Raw genomic sequence first — 24,200 nt, 5'->3', positions numbered from 1 at the left:
TACAGGTTACATTCAATTTGTCTGAAGATAAAACATATGACCAAACAATGTCACATCTCTTTAAAGAAGACATGCCATAAGGTTTCAAATATGTGTAAGTTAACAACAAAATTAAACAAGAAAACTATTTCTCATTTACCTGGAATATGTTCTGGGTCTATTTGTATGGATCTGGTTCGCCTCACGATGCCAGCTACCGATGACTTTGTGGAGAATCGTCTCCCTTTCTTCCCCTTCTTGAATGACAGCAGTCTTGGTCTAGGACAAGTACCGTAGTACAGACCCTCAGTAATACTTGCAACGTATTCATCTGCAATGCATCAGTAAAGTGTCTGTATACACAGAGTACACATCAACCTTGACATTTTGAAACAAGGTAGGAATATCTTGAGCTTGTTTATTTGTAAACTTCTCCTGGGTTGGGAACATCATATCTCACCCTTTTGAGACTGAAATTACTCTTCAAGATTTGAACATAATGGTCTGGTCCAGCAGCTGATTTACAAATGAAAGAAAGACAGGCAATGCATTCCATTACTATAATATATCACTAAAAAGTTTGTTTCAGAATACAAAACCAAATAATACCTTATTATTTATCAGTGTATACAGATAAATTGTTTTTCATTTAATTTTTTTTTTTACTTTGATTTAAAATAAAATGTTAATATCTATCAAATCACAATTCATTATGTAAATAGCATTTTAAAACACACACACAGCACTTCTTTATCATTTGCACAATAAATAGATGTATTATCAAATGCATGACCTCATCAAATGAGAAAGCCTGTCAGAAATTAGAGTAAAAGAAGAAATCATAGGGGGGAGAAACACCAGAAAACACATGTGAAACACCTACACAGTCAGATTGGTAAAGGATGGAAACGACATACAGTACCAACGACCTTATGTTGACCTTAGGACACAAAATCCAAAACTGACTGTGATTACCATGTTTTGATACCAATCACCAGTACTGCAGTTTAAGGAAACGTTTAAAAAACTTTTTAATACTGATAACTGGTAACATTAACAGAATACCATATCTAATTGATCACAGTACAGCAGATGGTTTCAAAACATAGCAATAACATGCAAGTATATTATCATTAAGTACCAACATCATTACACTGATCAATGGATTCCGTCTGTTGATACTGAATACTGTAAACATACCATTATTTAACCAAATTTAGCTTATCACCTCCCCTCCCTGTATTTATATTTATATAATCCAGACATATGAAATGAACATTACATTATATAAGTCAGGGTTGTATATTGTCAGAGCCAGCTGTACTTTTAGATATAAATGTAAAGAAACAATGAATTCCTCGCAATGATATATAATCAAACCACAATCAAGTAAAAACACCACACATCTTAGGTTGATAGGTTGGTATATGTATATCATACTTTTTACAAAGACTCAAGTAAAGACATCATTAAAAGAATACCTGTATTCTGAAAAGGCATTGTGTCAAGGAAAGAGAAATATAAATATAGAATTATAATGAAAATCAAGTGATACCCAAATACAACCAGGAAACAATTCAAGTCTTGTACAGGACATAGTTCGTACTAAATATGATGGAGAATTTCATCACAGGATCGTGATTAACAGATAAACAGAATTTGGAAATATTCTGCTTCTTCTTAAGTCTTTGAACAAAGTAAAATCAACAATTCATTTTTAAATATTCACTCTTTCTAGCTTATAATAAAGGTAAATTTTACAATGAAAACATATCATATCTTCTTCTTAGTTCCAATGAGAATAAACATGAAAGTCTTTGTTACACATAGTATGAGATTTGCCAAACAAAATGACCACTACTAGACAACCACTGCCCATGAGCCCAATTGTCATTACAAAAGTGACAAGATCCCGTCTTGTGATCTTCATGTGGCCAATGAATTCATTACTCATATATGGTAGATATACTTGTTCAAAATAGTTGTTTTCATGATAAGGGATAAATGAAGGTGATTTTAGACAACTGGAGTTACTCTATCAACAATCAAGCATGGCTACAAATATCAATCTACTGGCTGTAACTATGCAGTGATCTCTATATTATCATATCATCTTCACATATAACTGGGACAGATTTTATACATTAATGAAGAATTATGGAAAGCGACACAGTTTGTTATCAGTTAAAATGTTAGTTGTGAAATTTTACCTTTCCTGACAACAGATAAAGAGGGTTTGTAAAATGTCTTTTGTAATGACAGGTAAAGCAATTTAGCATCGATATAAAATATGAGTTACAATTAACTCTCTCTTTAAAAATAAGAAAATCTATTTCCACCAAACAATTTCTGTTTTCTACTTACTTGTAACCTGCTGATCTGAAAATGGATACTGTAAGTGATCAACTTGACCTTGACATACATTTATGCTGGTCACCCTTGGATTGACCTTGACATATATTTATGTTGATCACCCTAGGACAAACCAGTCACCTAATGCTTAATCAAAAATTGGTCAAATAGTAAGCAAACTTTTAACAGTTTTTAATAGTTATCTTGCTAGTTTATCTCCAAATGCAAAATGCAGTCACATTCCAAAATTTGAAGTTAACTAAAAGCTTGCTCCTTAGTCAAAAATTAACTACAGTATAGTAATTAGTATCGTAGGAAGTCAGCAAGATCGTTACCAGGACATTAAAAAAACTTCAAAATTGTGCTTGTGTCAATAGAGCCACGGTGAAAAGTTACTTTCTGTTGTCATGGTGAAATATAAATGCCTCCATCGCAGAGATAAACAGGAATGATACTTTCATCACCATGGTGATAAATTACTACCTCCATGACACATTTCTGTCGTCATGGCAATAAACAACTCCATGTTGTAAGAGAAACATCAATTCCAGTCTCCTTGGAGATATTTGTTTATCAAAGTAAAATATTTACATCCAGATGTGATAGCCTAGTGTATATGTGAAAGGGTTCTATTTATGATGATTCTTTTTTATTCCTGGTGAATATTCTGTCTACTATAATAGTTCTGTTAGTAGATTTTATCATGCTTCCCTACATTTACCATTTAATTTATTAATTCCAAAATTCTCTAACTTCTTTACATTGAAGAAAATGATATAGTCCCATATTCAAAAAAAAATTCTCCCCCAAAGTTCTAGTAAAGCCAACCAAAACCCTTGATTGATGACTGGTGAGAATGCTAACATGATAAACAGGATAGTGTCCATTCCATTCCTTGCTCCCAAGGAGACAATGATGATGTAACAGGTTTCATCAAACCAGGCAGTTTTCTACTCAGTGATAATACTGATCTCTAGAAAATCACCAAATAAGACAAACATGTACTGAAAATATGTCTAGCTACTAACCTTGTAGAGGATCATCAGACACAAAGCTGAGCTTGGTAACACAGGAGGTAGACAGAAAGTCACTCAGCTTCCCCATATGAACACTGGAATAAATCAGTTATCAGATAAGGTACCAAATGTCCTTACAAAATGAAAGAAATGCTTTAGAATTACAGACTCTTTACCTTCTGTGTGATGTCGACAGAGACATCTCATCCATAAAGATTTTTAGAATGTTTGATATTCTGTCTACATATCACAGAGGTAATTACTGATTCAATGTGGATATCAACACATGGTCACATCAGCAAAGGTATAATATGTGACAAAACAATCCTATTATGAGGCACATATGTTTAGTTCAATGATTGTTTTGTGACAAAAACACTTAATAAATAGTTTATGGCACTTACAAGCAATACTGAAGATTTAAAAAACCAGATTTTATAGACAATCCAGGTCCATAAGTAATAAATTACTTTTATTTTATTATTTTACAGTTTTATGCATGAACATGTGTTTTTTTTTTTTTTTTTTTTGGTTATGATGCTGTTGTTCCCTGGGTGGATGAAAACTAGTGCCAGAACAAGTTACTGGATATCCAGTTCATAATAGTCGGTACTTCCTGATGGTGATATCCAGCTGTCATTTAAACTATCAGATAACTGCCTTCAGTGTCCTGTACAGCAAAAGCCACTCTTCCCTGTTCAAATGTTTGAACCCATGTTGACAAAAAATTCAGAATCTTCTCCCTTAGACGAAACTTCCATATCTCACCCTAAGAAGGGAGATTCTACACATCAATTCCCTAGTAAATTTATAAGAAAGGACATTAGATATACTGACCGTGTACCAGCTATATAGCCACTTTGTAATTTCTTAATGGTGGCCACTAGTGCTGCTGGAAGGCTCTGGCCCATATCTGCAATTGAGGACAAAACACAATATTTTAAAAGAAGGACATAATTGAAATAAAATCTACATGTTTTGACACAAATTTGACTGTTTTCTACTTTAATCATTATTATATAACAACAAACTATATTCTATACATATGTACTAATCGGACAGATCATTGCCTACTTTATAGTAAATATGTATACATGTAATTCAGAATTCATTGTAGGTACTACTTTTATGTTGTATTAGTGAGGGTCTATACAGCATTATTACAAACATTATGATCAGCACAGAAATATTACTGAGTGAGCATCAATAATCTATTTACATAATACATTGTATATCATTTCTCAGTTATATACTATTTCTTATTGACAGATCCGAGCTTTTTTATCTACATATCAAACATGCAATATAATGGTATAGAAAGTATACATGTGTAATATGTGCAATCATTTCATTCTGTTATAAAGAGAGAGAGTTTATCTTACATAGTTAACAAACCAATGATAAACTTGTCTATGTTGCCACCCTCTACCAATCCAATTCTTTTAAACGTCATGTATAATATATATTACCATACAGCTGATCATTTTCACAAGGATGACACTTCTGTTATTTCATAATTATAATTTGATCATGAAAAGATAATCCATGAAATAAAGAGACATGTGTGTAGTATATGTCGTTTTACATCAAATTTGCAAAATTAGAATATTTTAAAAGAAAATCACAAAAGATTGACACATAAAATGACCAGCTATAGAGTATCTACTAAGGTAACTGATTTAATTATGCAGGTGCAAATTACATAAGATTCTATCAGATATACAAAGGCTTTTCAGTAGCAGCATACTAAAACCAGTACCAACATCTTAAAGTTAGGAGGTAGGCTTGTTACAAAACAATCAAATAGTAATGTATTAAAACTTTACAGAAGAGCAACACATCGAGATGGGGGCTATTACAGCTATTACAGGCACTGGTGTATTGCCATACAAGCATGGTAGTGCCCTGACAAACATTTGTAAATAGAATTTGATAAAAACAGTAAATGAAAATTAGACATGATCTAATCGATTTCCAAACAAGAAAATACGTTAATTTCTGAAATGGCATGTGTTAAATGATATATTTTCTGTATGCATATTCAAAACTTAAAAAAACAACAGCCCAAGACAGACAAGATTTGTATCTAGCCAGACAATAAGCACTGTGCTATTACAAGGTAAACTGACAAAAAACCATAACAATATCATACATGAATCTGATTGGCTAAGAGGTATTGCAGCAACATTAAGTAAACACCACCTACCTAAAAAGCTATTACTGATAAGAAGGGTTACCGTGGGACGACCAAGTCCTTTCCAGGAATTTTTCAGGTAAGCAATCTCATTTCGGAAATGGTCGACCGTAAAAGTGGTGTCTAGGGTTAGGTAAAACTGTTGTTGATCCATAAACTATAACAAAATGGTCAAAAAATACACAAATACCTATACCAGTCCTTTATCTAAAAAGTGAAAGAAAAGCAGCATATCATCTACATATAGTTAAAGCATACACAGCCAATTACATTCAAGTCATGCATTCTGTACATGGCAGTGCATTTATAGGGGGTGTACATATCAAGGGGAGATAATACAGCAATTTGATACTAGACTACACAATACTGTTACCCACAAGATCCAAACTTGCCAACTTGACAAGAGAGATTGTGAGCATTAAAGAAACAAGCCTCAGAAAAGTGTACACTCAGACCTGGATTCAACAAACTAACCTTTAACAACAAGTTGATCATTCCACTAGATCAGACATTTTGAATAATTTATGTCGGAGTTGGAGACCAAAAATCAAGTTTCCCTCTTAATTATGGTCAGTAGGCAAATAAGGTGATGTAAACAATACTCCAAACTATATCCAAATCTGTCTCTTTGGGATCTAAATAATATTTCATCCTAAACTATACCTGAATATACATTTTTGTCCACTTCAGTCCAGCCAGAAATTTATATTTTGACAGGCTAGATGTCCCCATCTTTAACAGCCAGAGTTTTACATGATTAGATTCTTGATGAACCTGTCTATTATAGCCAGAGTTTTACATGATTAGAGTCTTGATGAACCTGTCTATTATAGCCAGATTTCTCCACTATATGAGCCTGGATGTACCTGCCTATAACAGCCAGATTTCTCCACTATATGAGCCTGGATGTACCTGCCTATAACAGCCAGATTTGTCCACTATGAGAGCCTGGATGTACCTGCCTATAACAGCCAGATTTTTCCATTATGAGAGCCTGGATGTACCTGTTATAACAGCCAGATTTTTCCATTATGAGAGCCTGGATGTACCTGCCTATAACAGCCAGATTTTTCCATTATGAGAGCCTGGATGTGCCTGCCTATAACAGCCAGATTTTTCCATTATGAGAGCCTGTATGTACCTGTCTATAACAGCCATATTTTTCCATTATCAGAGCCTGGAGTGAATGTACTTGTCTTTAATAGCAGTATTCATCATGAGTAACACAAAACCATTAAGTGGGTGGCAAAAGATAAGTCATGCAAGTATTAAGCACATTTTCAGTCAGTGAGATCAAATGACAAGCAGTCAGTAAATAAAGAAGGCTACATGAACTGTAAAGTATCAGATAAACAATCTGAAACCTCAAAAGATTAATGTGTTACTACATTATATATTATTAGTTACTTAGAGACAAAGCATTTTCCAGGTCTTTTGGTTTTCAATATTTATTGATACCTACAGTTAAACTTTTCCCTGAAATATTCTTGAACTTACACAAACACTGAATATAATTATTTATCAAAAGAATGTGCCATGTGTATGCAATGAAATTTTGCACATGATATGTGAAGTCAATTTTGCTTCATAACAGAAAGTTTTCATTCTTATGCAAGTGTACAAAGTATTCAAGATTTTTTTTCAAGGAAATTGTCATGTAGCCAATTAATTAACCACAGCTGTCCATCAGTAAGTCTTTCCTATTTATTTATTAAACATTAAAATTTATATTCTATTTTTAAAAAAGATGAGGTATTATTGATTTAAAATACAAAATAACAAAAATCTGAACATTTTTAAACAAAGAACATGAAAGTTGGACAGGTGTGGTTTTAATGCATATACATAATATTACAAGCTGAAAAAGAAGACATGCCCAAGCTGCACTCTACGACAGGATAAACTGAGAATGAGCTACATTTGGCAAGGTCAAGTCAGGGATGTAAGTCCCACCTAACATGGTCCCTAGAATAGGGAAGACAAAGACCGGACGTCCCAGCATACTCCAATTCCGAGACACAAATTCCACATCATTTTGGAATATGTCGACAAGAAATTCTGTATCTAGAGGTAGATAGAACTGATGCTGATCTACAAACTGAAAAACAAGGTTAATTACTAGTAGTACTAATTATAAAGCATTGAACAGTGTTTTATTATTATGTACATTGATTGACATCTAACTAATTTACAACTCTTTATCAATGAGTTAATTCTAGCAGTTTAGTAAATGGTATGCACACAGCAGCAGAGGAATTATGTTAACTTACAGGCAATGTGGCTATAATTTTTTGTAGATGATTTTGATATTAATATAAAACAATTTTCAAATTGAACAAATTAGTTAATAGCAGTCATATCACTTTGTCAATCAGAACAATTTTTGAAGTTTTACATTTCATAAGTATGAAAATATGATTCCCAAAAATATATATGCGCTGTATTCCTTAAGATCAAAGTCACCCCATCTCAATGATAACTTCCCGCTGTATATGACCTCCAGCTTACCATATGTTGTATCTGATTCATATATATATTGTTCTGAATCAGCTGATATTTTAATCACTTCTAATTTTGAAGTACAATATACTGAAGTTTATAGGATAATACTCGATTATCTTAGCATGTATTCTCAGTATTTACAGGTGCTGCTGTAATTGACTATCTGACACTTACAATGTTCATTATCATTATATATACTTCTGCTGGACATCTTTAATATAACTAGTTATTTGTTAGTAGTGTTAACGATCAGACAAATTCATATCACCACATTTAGATGGTCAAGAATTGTCTAGTATCTGACTAAGGTAAAGGGAGGGGGAGTTGGGCAGTATGACTGCGAGGATGTGTTACAGGACCAGTATGTAATCAGCTGGTTACTGTCACCTTTATGATCTGACAGGGTGAAGTAATAGGAATTCTGTCTTATCATATACTTTAAAATGAGTCAAAATATTAAATACTTAAGGACAGAGTTAACAAAGCCTTGGAATAATAAAGCAATTACATGGAAAAAACCAAAAATGCTTCATATGCAGATGCATTTGATTTAGCACAATTTCTATATACTGCTGATTTTCATCGTCAATACAAAGTGAAAATCAGACAACATCTATTTTATTGTTTGGGCCATTAATATCTTATAAATATATCTATGGATAGTTACTTAAAGATATCTAGTACTACATATCTATCACGTTTGAGTCACAGATTAATCAACCTTGTTACTTTCTCTTGTTTTCATAGCTCAAGCATGTAATAATCATTTTCAAAGCACATGCTGCGGGTGATTAGGCTTCAAAAACCAGATCCTGTTTGTCATTATGATTCTCTCTTTTATAAGGATGACATATTGTAAGACAATGCCAGGAAGCTCACAACCATGCAGATTGTTAAGAGCTGGGTTACAAATGGAACATTCACATCTTAATCCCATTCTGTTAAAAAAAAACAATTTTTCTTACATACATATATAGGCTAGAGGAATAGAACATACAACATTGTATGGGTCATTTACAACTCATAGAATTACAAAAGTACTGACAGGAATACACTTTTTTTTTAATATTGAGTTATCTCCCATGATCTACAAACTCAAACTGGATCATGTTGCTACATATCTCTATCACAGTAGAGAATGGTTTATAGACTATGAGAAATTCATGAGCAGTCAAATAAGAAAAAAATATGTTTGAAGTATTAGACTACTAAGTTCTATCAGAACATTGACATGATGCTGTTTTATTCTGTAAGAACTGAAGAATAAATATTTAAGCATTATAATTTGGGTTCTGTATGTCATTTTCAAAAAACATCAAGAAATTACCAACTTGGCAAAATGATCACAATTCAAACTCAAATTCCATAAAACTAGGGCAAAATATGAACAAAAGAAAAATTTTCACAGAGTCTCCTGAAAAAGTACAAGGATAATAAGACCAGGTGTTCCAAAAGAGTAATGTCTTCTGCTTCTTCAACAACACCAACCATGTAAACCCTAGTCAACCCAAGTATGTAATGTCACATTCTCAAATGAGAATGAGGTATACAACAATGGAACTAACAGGAAAATCAACGAGCATCAACTACGTCTAGCTTCATGTCACGCAAAGAAACAGAATATTTCTCAATGAGATCACTAAGGCAACTTTAAAACTTCCTCATAATTTTCATCAACCTACATCTTTTGAATCCTTATGTTACAAGTATGTCAGTCAGTTGACAATTTCTAGCATAAAAATTGTGATAATGAGTACATACCCTTGAATATTAAATCAACTGTGACATGTAAGTAAGGTTGGAGATGCAAGGATATTGCTATCCAGAAATGGAAAATTCAAAATAGAGAAATTGAAAACATCATGTTTATCATGCAGCTTGATGGAAAGCTGTCCATGTTGGAAATGATTAAGATAAGCAGCTGATTTAGTAGACTATGTTGTATCTTTGATTTCCAGTTCTGGTGGATTTATATGATGGATGTAGTCAATAAATGTCTTCTTACTTTAGGAAAAGATGTCATCAAGTCTAAATGTAGACTTTATTCATGCCAAGCTTTGTTATTTGGCTTTAACATAAAAAATGCATAAGATTAAAGACACTAATAAGAAATAACTATTTGTCATGCAATGATAATTATTAATCAATCAAAAAGTTAAGGATGCTCTGATGTAAATATTTTGTCCTGATAACTGCTTAGAAGAAATAATGAAATCACAGAAACTAGCCTTCAACAAATATTAAATGAATATATAAACGTCCAATAGACTTGCACCACTCACCTAATATTCAATTTTTTCACAAATATATGAGTCATTGACAAAGTCACCTCTACTCACACTGCAGGGTGAACATTTGTCTAAAACTGATGGATCCTGTTGTAGACAACTTTAAGTCAATACAATGTCTGGCAGGTGAAGCCATTTGAATGGTTTAACAAATTTGACCTCAGTGACCTTGAATATGACCCAAGGTCATTACCTTACAAAATATGTTTTGGCTTTATCACAGGCACCTACCATCTTAATATGTTTCCAAGCCTTTCAGTTATTCATAAGACAAATGAACATTTGAATAAACTTGACCTCTGTAACCTAAAGTATAGATCAATGTCATTGTTTTCACAACCTTTGTCTGGCTTCATTCTAGAAACCCACAAGACAAATATCAAAATTCAAGGATTTCTATTAATCAAATAAAACATTTCAGCAGTTTAACAAACCTGATCCCATTGGGTTTTGAAGATGAGTCAAGGTCATTTTTTTCTCATCTTTTTTGGGATTCATCCAAGGATCCAAGGAATCTTACTACCACATGTGTTTATAATACAACTTTTGGTTAATCAAAAGAAGTAAACAATTTAACTAGAGTGACCTTGAATATTGGTTAATGTCTTTTTTTTTAAAAACTTTATTGGGCTTCATCCCAGGAAAGTATTAATCAAATATCAGGATTCTCTGACTTTTAGGTCTTTGAGTTCATCGTAAGATGTCCTTTAAGCATTTTAACTAATTTTATCTGTAACCCTGAATAAGAGTCAAGGTCATTTCATTCCTAACTCTTGTTAAGTCATGTGAAGAACCTTCCAAATATCATGATTCTAGGCCTTTAAGTAAACCAGAAGTTAACTGTGGTGAAGGTGTCTGTAGGACATCATGGTTACCTCTAAGATATGGCTATTAGTGAGATATTATATTTACCTGTGGAATAAAAGCAAGGATTTGGTCCTGTAGCATGTACAGTTTACTTGTTGCAAGCAGCCCAATCTCATTTGATGGTCGTCCAGTCAAACCCAGTCGTTTGTTTTTACCTAAAAACAAATTATACATTGTCCATATTTACTAAGAAAATCAGAGTGGATGTAGCATGTAAATTTATGAAAATAAAAATTACATTTCACATCAACAGACATTTAAACTCAGAATTATCTTGCAGGCTATAGATATGACACTTATTTAGCAGGGCTTAAATCTGTGTCTACACCCTGGTTGGGTATACTTTATAGGACTGACCTAAGACTTACCTAGCAGGGCTTAAATCTGTGACTATACCCTGGTTGGGTATACTTTATAGGACTGACCTAAGACTTACCTAGCAGGGCTTAAATCTGTGTTTGTACCTTGGTGGGTATACTTTATAGGACTGACCTAAGACTTACCTAGCAGGGCTTAAATCTGTGTTTGTACCTTGGTTGGGTATACTTTATAGGACTGACCTAAGACTTACCAAGCAGGGCTTAAATCTGTGTCTATACCCTGGTTGGGTATACTTTATAGGACTGACCTAAGACTTACCTAGCAGGGCTTAAATCTGTGTTTGTACCTTGGTTGGGTATACTTTATAGGACTGACCTAAGACTTACCAAGCAGGGCTTAAATCTGTGTCTTTACCCTGGTTTGGTATACTTTATAGGACTGACCTAAGACTTACCTAGCAGGGCTTAAACCTGTGTCTGTACCCTGGCTGGGTATACTTTATTGGACTGACCGAAGACTTACCTAGTGGGGCTTAAATCTGTGTCTGTACCCTGGCTGTATACTTTATTGGACTGACCTAAGACTTACCTAGCAGGGCTTAAACCTGTTTTTGTACCTTGGCTGAGTATACTTTATGGGACTGACCTAAGACTTACCTAGCAGGGCTTAAACCTGTGTCTGTATCCTAGCTGTATACTTTATTGGACTGACCTAAGACTTGCAGGGCATAAATCTGAGTCAATGCCCTTGATTGGTACACTTGTATGGCACCGACCTCAAGCTTACTTAACAAGATATAAATCTGTGTCAGCATCTTGGCAGGATTTACTTTATGGCATTGACCTTAAACTTACCTAGTAGGGCATAGATCTGTGGTAGTACCCTGGCTGGGTACACATGAATGGGACAGATCTCAAACTTACCTAGTAGGGCATAGATCTGTGTTAGTACCCTGGCTGGGTACACTTGAATGGGACAGACCTCAGCAGATGTCTGCACATCAATCCCATGTTCCAATAAATGCTCCTGAATTTTTAAATTCTCGGCAAGAATCACCACTGTAGTACAAATAAACAATTGGTTTACTTATTAAAGATAATTTGAGGTCCTTATATACAATACAACTTTATCATATCAAAATACAGCTGTTTCAAAGTAGTTCAACCATTCTTATCTGTGTATACTTTACTAGACATAATTTTTCTCAAATCTCTGGGCAGCAAACTACCGGAGCTGCCATTCACGGCCAACAGCTCATAGCTTAGACATTTCCAGCAATGCTTTTCATTTACAGTTGAGTTGTCAGGAAAAAGTTCAATAAATACTATCTAGTCCAAGGATACAACACAATATCCGTAGCAGTGTCCAACTAGTGGCAATCAATAGCCCAACATGCTACCACAAGACCACCATGTGATAAGTAATGATCATTGACCTAAATTTATTTAAGTTGTAAATTGATATTTACCTTGTACAACTATGTCTGGTTTAGGTTCAGAAACCAGGCGTCGATTCAGAGGATCCAGTTCACCCGGAGATATAAAATTCTAAAGATGAAACTAAATCTATATATAAATCCTGTTACAGACATAACTTCAAATGAAATGTGTATAGGAATGCAAGGTTATGTAAATGGTTAATGATTATCAAATTTATCTTGATAGCAATTAACGATTCTTGAGAAGCAGAAATGTATCTGTTGAGAAACACTCCATCATTTTATACATCATACTTCCAACATAAGCATATTAAGAAAGATAATTATAGACCAAATCATACCTTCAATATCAGTCAGCTGAGAATCAGCACAAATACAGTATACTTTATATACAATAATGTTATTATTCCAATATCAGTCAGCTGAGAATCAGCACAGATACAGTATACTTTATATACAATAATGTTATTATTCCAATATCAGTCAGCTGAGAATCAGCACAAATACAGTATACTTTATATACAACACCGTACCTCCAATATCAGTCAGCTGAGAATCAGCACAAATACAGTATACTTTATATACAATACCGTACCTCCAATATCAGTCAGCTGAGAATCAGCACAAATACAGTACACTTTATATACAATACCGTACCTCCAATATCAGCCTACTAAGAATCAGCACAAATACAGTATACTTTATATACAATACCGTACCTCCAATATCAGTCAGCTGAGAATCAGCACAAATACAGTATACTTTATATACAATACTTTACCTCCAATATCAGCCTACTAAGAATCAGCACAAATACAGTATACTTTATATACAATACTTTACCTCCAATATCAGTCAGCTGAGAATCAGCACAAATACAGTATACTTTATATACAATACTGTACCTCCAATATCAGTCAGCTGAGAATCAGCACAAATACAGTATACTTTATATACAATACTGTACCTCCAATATCAGTCAGCTGAGAATCAGCACAAATACAGTATACTTTATATACAATACTTTACCTCCAATATCAGTCAGCTGAGAATCAGCACAAATACAGTATACTTTATATACAATACTGTACCTCCAATATCAGTCAGCTGAGAATCAGCACAAATACAGTATACTTTATATACAATACTTTACCTCCAATATCAGTCAGCTGAGAATCAGCACAAATACAGTATACTTTATATACAATACTTTACCTCCAATATCAGTCAGCTGAGAATCAGCACAAATACAGTATACTTTATATACAATACTGTACCTCCAATATCAGTCAGCTGAGAATCAGCACAAATACAGTATACTTTATATACAATACTGTACCTCCAATATCAGCCTACTAAGAATCAGCATGGACTCTCCCCACATCTGAGGTAACTTCCCTATGGCTATACGCTTCTGGCTGTTAGGATTTCTGTATTCTTCATCCACCTAACAGTATGTAACAAACAAGCTACATGTTCATAAACCTCCCAAGACAAAAACATGTGACATCATATCCCCAAAGGGCAAATCAGGTTTTCTTATCTAAAGGTAAAATTTGCCTCAGTAGGCAAAATGAAGGATTTAAAAGATCAGTGGTAGCAGCGATAATAACACTGCTAACATCTTCATTTCCATAAACTATAGTCATACCAAGTTTGAATTAATATAGGCAACATATCTAGGTATGTAAGGCAGAATCAACACAATGTAGTTATGAATCAATAGCTGCAATAGTTTAGTTAGTCTTGCAGATTTATGTTTGAATTACATTACATTTCAAAAAAAATTTAAAACTCAAAATATATTAACTAAATGCTGACCTATTTTAGGATACAGTTTTTAGGCCTATTGCATTGAAGAAACATAGATAAACTTTGATTTAATTTTGATGACAATAAACTTTTTTGATTTTTAAATACACATAAGTCAACCTCTCACCTTTTCAGCTGGCACTGTGTATAACTCAGGCATCATGAGAACACCATCCTCTCGCTTCTTTAGGACACTATCTAATAGATCCTTGTATTTTATGATCTGTTGGAGATATACAAGACCTATGACATAATCACTGTTGTAATATTACTACCATACTGGCCCTGCAATAAGCCTTGTCGGCCATTACCGCTGACCGCCGACCCAATGTCAGGACAATGGCCGCCGACCCAATGTCAGGAAGATGTCATAATTACTAATACATCAACATAATCAAAATCTTACTGTAAATCTGTTCCATATATCTCATTTAAACTCATATGTCCGCAGCCTGCCCATCTTTACACTTCAATTGATATGTTGGTTTTGGGATTTATGTCACTAGATTTATATTCAAAGTGTCATCTCACTGAAATGTCATTTCCTGAACATATTAGTATGATAATTTGCCAGCTCATATAAAGCTGACTATCCTAACAAAAGTATACACTATTTTTTTCCCATAAAACCAGAAAGGACACTATAAACTTTTGTTTAAATGGTCATTTGTCTACTAATTTTTGTTTTTTTTTCACTCTTCCTATCACTAGGCACCATCTCTATGAAAAACATCTGTAGTTTGTCTTATTGCAGAAGGAAAGATTTCCATAATGTTTGTTGTTGCAAAAATATATGGTAAGTATATATAGTCCATATATTGCATATATATTTAATGTTCCAAATAGTCAAGAATTTTAGTCACTCAATGGTTTTCTTGACCTTGGTGGACTTAATCACTTACCTGTTCTTCATTACCGTTAAATAGTCCATCTAACAAAAAGTAGGCAAAGAACATGGGCCACTGGCATTCAATCTTCTCAAACATCTGTAGTTCCCAGGGTTCATAGTAAAGTCGAGATGGATCCTGTGACAGGAAAGATCAAGGACTTACAACTACTTTAAAACTTAAAGTAATATCAATGTATTGTGTGCCTCCTTGGACTAATATACGTGTTTCCACTGCTCAAAGTTTGAGAAGATAAAATCATTAATTAAGAAAGAGTTGACATCCTTGCACATTCTTAGGCATAAATCTACACATGTAAGTTTTACCTCACTGCTAATGCCCAACTTCTTGTTCCCACAGACTTCTATTGAAGTTTTCAAAAGTCAATCCCATGCAAAAGAAAGCTGGCAGTGCTGTATACTATAATGTAGTGCTTGCTTATTTTCTTTGGGCTATCATTTCACAGTAGTCTCTGTGTTGATACACATTGGTATAACTTTTTTTCCAGCATGTGATATGTTTTTATTGAGAATTTCAATAGGAATGATTGTTGAAATAAATTTTCGTTATACAATTTTGCACTACCTTTAATGAAAGCAAATATAGGGATACAATGTGTAAAGAAATTAGATTCCCCTCCCCTCCCTCCCTCAACGTCCCACCCTGGCCCCAAACAAAATATTACAGAACATTATCAATTATACAGTGTCCCAACAAAAGAAACCTCCACATGTATCTAATACAGTACATATTAAGTAAAACAAAAATGATGGTTTCTTATAAAAGTTTTAGTCCTCACCCTTGTTCTCTCTTTCTCTCTCTCTCTTAGTGAACATTACACACAGTTTATTAAACAGTTACCTCTTTGGCTGTTTTATATCCATCTCTCAAAAACCGACAAAATCCATACTTTCCCTGAAATAAGAGAAAAACACAACACATCATATAAACAACATGTAAAGCCTAATCTAAGTTATCAAATACTTAGTGAATAAAAAAAGTAAAGTTAAAAAAAAACATTACATAACAAAATCACTGAAACTAACTTGTTCCATATATATTATTTATATAATGTTCAACATTGACTATTACAAAAAAACTTTTAACATTGGCCATAAACTATTGCATCATAAGAGGTAGGGCTTTCATATTTGGCATGTGTGTTACTTGTGACAAGACCCTTCTGGTAGTACAAACATTTTTCGTCATGTAACCTTGACTGTGACCTCTGACCTACATTTGAAAGATTTAAACTTTGACCTTCACTATTGCACTGTAGGACAAAAGTGTTTCACAAAGTGTATATGCAATTATTACCTGCCTTACACAATACAATTTTAATGTCCCACTTCAGAATTTTGTTGCAATCATGGACAAAGTGTTTCATAAACACATCTTGTGTCGTATGTTTCATAGGTAACCAATGGCATATCAAATTTTTTCATAATTTTGAAGAGATATCAATAAGTTTTGAGTCTCACACAGAAAGAACAAGATATTTGGACTTATACTGCTTTATTTGCAACATACTCCCCTACAAACTCCACACACTTGTTACATCTAGTTTTTCACTGATACCTGATCAACATCTCGGTCCTTTAACAAGCCTTCTAAATCAGCACTCGGCTTAAAACCATCCTCAAATATTCAGACCTGAACATGTCTTTTTCAGTCTGGGAAAAAGGTAGAAGTTATTGGGCTACATTGTAGAGTTTGTGAGAGTGGAGTTCATAGCCATGTTCTAGTGAAGCAAAATCAATCAACAGGTTTTTCTGTACTATTTCTCCTTGATTGAATGGCATGCCTGCTTCAGTAGGTTTGTATAATACTCCCCAATAATGGTGTGGTTCTATAGGGCAGGCAGATGATTTAAATCAATCCTTTACTTCCCCAAAAAAATGTCAAAATATCCTACAGGTTACAATCCGAAAATGACAATCACCTGAGTTGGCATGGTACTACCGATAAGTTAGCGATGTCACTATGGTGATCTTCAGTCGCTTCATGTCATCCAAAAGACATACCATAGACATGTGTATTTTGTCATAAACTATGATGTGTATGGATCCATATGAAGTCCTTTTGTTTTTACTGATTCAAAAAGAGCTTTCCATCACTAGTTTGCACAATGTTTTCTTGATTAACACTGGTTGTGGCAGTTCTGACTGGAAGGTGACCCCTGGAATTCCTTCATCCAGCATTTGATATTTGCAGATGAAGGGGAAAGACTTCCCATAAACATCAGCCACTCTCTCTTCAACCTACTTAGCAAAGTGACTATCCATGACTAGAAACTTATCTCCACAGTATACTCTATACGTGTCTATTTTACCAACTCACTAGGGGTATGTCTATCGGAAGTGTGGTATCGCACAGGAGTAAATGCATGCAGCTCCAAACTTTTTGATATCCCTCTTATTTTAATTTTTCTAATTAAATCTAAATAAAATTCTGATGTGTAATGAAAATCTTAAATACAACTTGTTTCAGAAAACTAAAAACTGTATTTATATCCCTCAACAACATGCTGCTTGTTACCTCGAGTTGTTGTTGTATGTGCTGCCTTGTCTCACTGATCAGACGTACATCATCAACAGCAAAGGCTGGGTAACTTATCACTGTGATCAGGGCCGCGTCTATTTCCTACAAAGTAAGTGGGTAGCTTATCAGTGTGATCAGGGCATGGTCTATTTCCTACAAAGTACGTGGGTAACTTATCATTGTGATCAGGGTAGCGTCTATTTCCTACAAAGTACGTGGGTAACTTATCATTGTGATCAGGGCAGCATCTATTTCCTACAAAGTGCGTGGGTAACTTATCACTGTGATCAGGGCCGCGTCTATTTCCTACAAAGTACGTGGGTAACTTATTGTGATCAGGTCAGCATCTATTTCCTACAAGGTAAGTGGGTAACTTATCATTGTGATCAGGGCTGTGTCTATTTCCTACAAGGTAAGTAGGTAACTTATTTTGATCAGGGCCGCGTCTATTTCCTACAAAGTGCGTGGGTAACTTATCACTGTGATCAGGGCCGCGTCTATTTCCTACAAAGTACGTGGGTAACTTATTGTGATCAGGTCAGCATCTATTTCCTACAAGGTAAGTGGGTAACTTATCATTGTGATCAGGGCTGTGTCTATTTCCTACAAGGTAAGTAGGTAACTTATTTTGATCAGGGCCGCGTCTATTTCCTACAAAGTGCGTGTGATCACTGTGATCAGGGCCGCGTCTATTTCCTACAAAGTACGTGGGTAACTTATTGTGATCAGGTCAGCATCTATTTCCTACAAGGTAAGTGGGTAACTTATCATTGTGATCAGGGCAGCGTCTATTTCCTACAAGGTAAGTGGGTAACTTATCATTGTAATAAGGGCATGGTCTATTTCCTACAAAGTATGTGGGTAACTTATCATTGTGATAAGGGCAGCGTCTATTTCCTACAGAGTAAGTGGGTAACTTATCAGTGTGATGGGGCAGGATCTATTTCCTTCAAAGTAAGTGGATAACTTATCAATTTGATGGGGCTGTGTCTATTTCCTACAAGGTAAGTAGGTAACTTATCACTGTGATCAGGGTAGCGTCTATTTCCTACAAGGTAAGTGGGTAACTTATCATTGTGATCAGGGCTGTGTCTATTTCCTACAAGGTACGTGGGTAACTTATCATTGTGATCAGGGCAGCATCTATTTCCTACAAAGTATGTGGGTAACTTATCATTGTGATAAGGGCAGCGTCTATTTCCTACAGAGTAAGTGGGTAACTTATCAGTGTGATGGGACAGGATCTATTTCCTTCGAAGTAAGTGGATAACTTATCAATGTGATGGGGCTGTGTCTATTTCCTACAAGGTACGTGGGTAACTTATCATTGTGATCAGGGCAGCGTCTATTTCCTACAAAGTACGTGGGTAACTTATCATTGTGATCAGGGCCGCGTCTATTTCCTACAAAGTAAGTGGGTAACTTATAACTGTGATCAGGGCTGCGTCTATTTCCTACAGAGTAAGTGGGTAACTTATCATTGTGATAAGAGCTGTGTCTATTTCCTACAAGGTAAGTGGGTAACATATCATTGTGATAAGGGTAGCGTCTATTTCCTACAGAGTAAGTGGGTGACTTATCAGTGTGATGGGGCATGGTCTATATCCTAAAAACTAAGTAGGTAACTTATCAGTGTCATCATGGCAGTGCCTCTTTCCTACAAACTAAGTTAGTATCATTCCTACAAATTAGTGGCTTACACACCACAGTGATCTGGGCAGTACACTATTTCATATAAAGTAAGTAGGTAATTTATTGAGAACAGTGCATTACAAAGCATATACATTTCATTGTCTTGTAACTATCACAGTCTAATATGGAGGCAGTGATAAGGTGTTGGCCCCATCAGTTTATGGTTAATGTAACTAAGTAAAACTAAAACTTCAGCCTGCAAATTTTCACAAAAGAGGAAGCTTAAATGTGAGAAGATTGGAGTTTAACCAAAATCAAAGCAGGCAAACAAAATAAATGATAGTAAACCATTTAACGTTTAAAACAGAAAGCTTGACTAAAATATAATGTAGAATTACCTTGGAATTGGATTCTTTAGGCAGCATTGAATGTAATATAGCCTGAAATCAAAGGAACATGTCATAATAATCAAAGTATCTTTAGTAGCTACATTCAAGTTTGAAGATCATTTGACAACCTCTTTATGAATATTCCAGTACTCATTGTTAAGTCATTCTAACATAAAAGCATTTCTAAAGCCATCTATCCTAATTTGCTACATGTCAAATGTAACGATTCTTGTCTTGTTTTAAACTATTCAGATAAAAATATTAATTGTTCACTTCAAATACATGGTACAACATATGCTGCACAGAAAGTCAAGACAAAGATAAAGCATTTACGGTAATTCAAGTGAACCAAACAGCTACAGAAAAGGAACATTGAATATAAATGCTAAATGTGTACTAACTTGACACTGCTGGGCTTCATCAGGAAGGACATGGATGATGGAGGTAGGGCCTCCCCGGGCTCCAAATAGGTCCAACTCATTGATGGCCTCCAGTGCTGCCTGTAATGTATATAAATGATAAGGACAGAAGCCTTTAAAGAAATAGCTGGAGATTGTACCAACGTCTCACAAGTAAATTGCAGCTTAAAATACAAATTTAGAGTTACATAAAGTAGAGCTTAATTCCATAAATAAACCACCTTATCTTCTACTGTAGAGGGTCCAAACTAAAACATAATGCAATATTTGTGAATATATTTTAAGTCATTTTGATATCAAGTAAAACAAACATTCTGCAGAGTTATGACAATGACAAACTTGCCTATAGTACAAGGTAAGCCTGACATTATTTGTGACCCCAGGAATTTGACCGACCACTTCCCATTCAGCAATAGAAAAATTGACAATAAGCACTATGTTATGGACAGTTAGTATAAAGTATATATTCCTTGTTTTTAACTTCCTATTACTGAAGTTTAACACATTATAAAAGGAATTTCTGGATAGAATAATCATGTTGAAATATTATGTAAAATAAAACTGGATATTACTAATCGTGAAGAAATCACAGTGTAAATGGTGCCTACCTTTCTGTGAATGTAATGGGTCTTACACTTTCAGGGACCCTGCGGGGTTCTTACTTTGTCAGAATAAATGTTATTACTTTCTGTGGACATTATACAGCTGTTTCTTTTGTGGGGACACAATGCAGCTTCTAGTTTATTAGGACACTATCTATGCACCTTCTGCTTTTGTGGGGACACTATACAGCTCTTGCCTTTGTGAGGACACTTTGCAGTGTTTAACCCTATAAAGATATCTTTGCTTTATTAAGTCATTAAGGTTCCCTTTTTTTGGATACATTGTGATGTATTTATCATTGTAGGGACAGCTCTTACCTTTGCCATACCAATGGAGCTTGAGTTGAGCTCAGGAAGACCATGGTTGGTTTTATCACCTCTTTCCCAAATACCATAATCCTAAAACAGCAAAAATTATATCTCCTACAAAAACCATTATCCTGAAACAGTTCCAACATACATTTACCCCCATACAAAGTTTCTTAATATTTACCAGGTAAAATTGACAATAAAATCTACAGTATATTTGTGTATAGGTGAGGTTTGTCAGAGACTTTCATCTCTGAAATGTAAGCATTCTTTTATGATTGAAATAAACATTTCCCACTGACCCTCCTTTCCATACAAAGCTAATTCCTCTTTCCCCATTGTTGCTTCTGACAAAGTAAGTCAAAATCTGCACAGTTATTAATGACTACAAGCAACTCATATGGAAAAAATTAATAGACAGACGAATGGCTGACAGACGCTGCAACATGCCGTAAGCCTACTTAGGTGAGTTAAAAATTCATGTCTGTAGAAAACATTTCTTAATTCAAGACCAACAGTCGCTTTGTATGAAATTCTTGTACTTACTGGAGTTCTGTAGGCAGACTCTATGTAGAAAACTAAATTCTGGATGTAAGCAACCTCATCTAAAGTATATACTATCTGGATACCTGTTGATAAAAGCAATGTATGATAAGCAAGTATTTCTAGCAATCATAGGAGATACCTATATTTCCAGCAATCAATAGGACACACATATGTTTCTAGCAGTCAATAGTCAATAGGACACACCTATATTTCTAACAATCAATAGGACATGCCTATATTTCTAGCAATCAATAGGACATGCCTATATTTCTAGCAATCAATAGGACATGCCTATATTTCTAGCAATCAATAGGACATGCCTATATTTCTAGCAATCAATAGGACATGCCTATATTTCTAGCAATCAATAGGACATGCCTATGTTTCCAGCCATCAATAGGACATGCCTTTATTTCTAGCAATCAATAGGACATGCCTATATTTCTAGCAATCAATAGGACATGCCTATATTTCTAGCAATCAATAGGACATGCCTATATATCTAGCAATCAATAGGACATGCCTTTATTTCTAGTAATCAATAGGACATGCCTATATTTCCAGTAATCAATAGGACACGCCTATATTTCTAGCAATCAATAGGATATGCCTATATTTCTAGCAATCAATAGGACATGCCTTTATTTCTAGCAATCAATAGGACATGCCTATATTTCTAGCAATCAATAGGACACGCCTATATTTCTAGTAATCAATAGGACATGCCTATATTTCTAGTAATCAATAGGACATGCCTATATTTCTAGCCATCAATGGGACATGCCCATATTTCTAACAATCAATAGGACATGCCTTTATTTCTAACAATCAATAGGACATGCCTTTATTTCTAACAATCTGTAGGACATGCCTATATTTCCGGCAATCAATAGGACATGCCTATATTTCCGGCAATCAATAGGACATGCCTATATTTCTAGCAATCAATAGGACATGCCTATATTTCCGGCAATCAATAGGACATGCCTATATTTCCGGCAATCAATAGGACATGCCTATGTTTCCAGCCATCAATGTACAAAAAGTCTCATACAATATAAATGACAGGGTCTGGAATAAGGTATTTCTGACCAAGAATATGTAAACAATGGGTTCAATTTCAATATATATAAAATAATACCTATACTTTGTCATTATATTTACATTTGTTCTAAAGTGTTGCTATGTAAACCAAGCTACAGTACATGTACTTTCATTTCAGGTTATAATACTATGAAATGAATCTGAACATGAAAGCATAAACTAATAATGCAAATCATGCTTAACACTTGTTCCGACAAAAATTTATAGAAAGTGACAGTGACAGGCATGGACCAAGCTACTTTCCTGTTATGCAGAGGCCTATCAAATTGTCTATAGCATTAACGAAAGAGCAGTTTAAAGCTTGAATGACTGGCTATCAAAGTATAATAACAAACCTGTATGATAAAGTTAGAGAGAATGTTTATATTGGAATTCTTATTTCTACATTACAATAATTTCTGGATTTTCCATCGTAATATTGTCAACAACTAAAAACTGAAAATTGGATTTCATATAAAAAAGGAATTTGAAGATTTCTGGTGATGAAACTCTTGTTACCTGAAGCAGTCATTTGAGCAAGAGTAAGGATGTACAGAGATGTAGCATCTATCTGTAGGTGACCCCACTCGTCATCTCCCACAACAGGCTTCCCAGTCTTACTGCTATACTTAGCATGCAGTGCATCTTTAGGACTCTGAGTGTATTTAAACTTCTCCAACTTGTCGACTTGCATCATCATACATCTTAAAAGGCCCCTCATCAGCTTCACAACAGCCTACGGAGACAAATTTTGCCATACATATATGTTTTAGATAAATATTTACTTTTATTTCTTGATTTCCAAGTTCTTTAGTAATAATATACCTACCATATTGAATGTTATAAGTGCACCTGCTGCAATGGGCACACTCAATTTTCTGAGAAAGAATACATAGGTACATATATCTAATTAAAACTTATAAAAAGATTGTCTACAGGACTATCATAATAACATCCAGATTTTTTTCTCTGTCTATCATATAGTCAGCCATTATATAAGTGATATGCCTGAAGTTAACATTT

The 24,200-nt window shown here is 34.5% G+C and overlaps 1 protein-coding gene across 1 annotated transcript in view; it reads right to left on the bottom strand.

Annotated features, from left to right (window-relative positions):
* LOC132550219 (probable phosphorylase b kinase regulatory subunit alpha) overlaps nt 1-24,200 on the bottom strand; it is a 50,398-nt gene that overhangs the window by 24,874 nt on the left and 1,324 nt on the right. The window contains exons 3-19 of the mRNA XM_060214259.1: nt 23,697-23,913; nt 22,095-22,177; nt 21,558-21,638; nt 20,620-20,718; nt 20,228-20,269; nt 18,195-18,299; nt 16,518-16,571; nt 15,672-15,794; nt 14,897-14,992; nt 14,297-14,404; nt 12,988-13,066; nt 12,443-12,577; nt 11,244-11,353; nt 5,554-5,698; nt 4,185-4,260; nt 3,360-3,442; nt 140-310 (exon numbers count right to left, since the gene is read on the bottom strand). Of these exons, the coding sequence (XP_060070242.1) occupies nt 140-310; nt 3,360-3,442; nt 4,185-4,260; nt 5,554-5,698; nt 11,244-11,353; nt 12,443-12,577; nt 12,988-13,066; nt 14,297-14,404; nt 14,897-14,992; nt 15,672-15,794; nt 16,518-16,571; nt 18,195-18,299; nt 20,228-20,269; nt 20,620-20,718; nt 21,558-21,638; nt 22,095-22,177; nt 23,697-23,913 (1,807 nt within the window). The remainder of the gene's footprint in view (nt 1-139; nt 311-3,359; nt 3,443-4,184; nt 4,261-5,553; nt 5,699-11,243; nt 11,354-12,442; nt 12,578-12,987; nt 13,067-14,296; nt 14,405-14,896; nt 14,993-15,671; nt 15,795-16,517; nt 16,572-18,194; nt 18,300-20,227; nt 20,270-20,619; nt 20,719-21,557; nt 21,639-22,094; nt 22,178-23,696; nt 23,914-24,200) is intronic.

The sequence above is a fragment of the Ylistrum balloti genome, unplaced genomic scaffold (assembly GCF_031769215.1).
Source record: "Ylistrum balloti isolate Yb309-2 unplaced genomic scaffold, AGI_CSIRO_Ybal_v1 Utg370110, whole genome shotgun sequence".
In the NCBI taxonomy this organism is placed as follows: Eukaryota; Metazoa; Mollusca; class Bivalvia; order Pectinida; family Pectinidae; genus Ylistrum; species Ylistrum balloti.
This window is presented reverse-complemented; position numbering and strand designations above follow the sequence as displayed.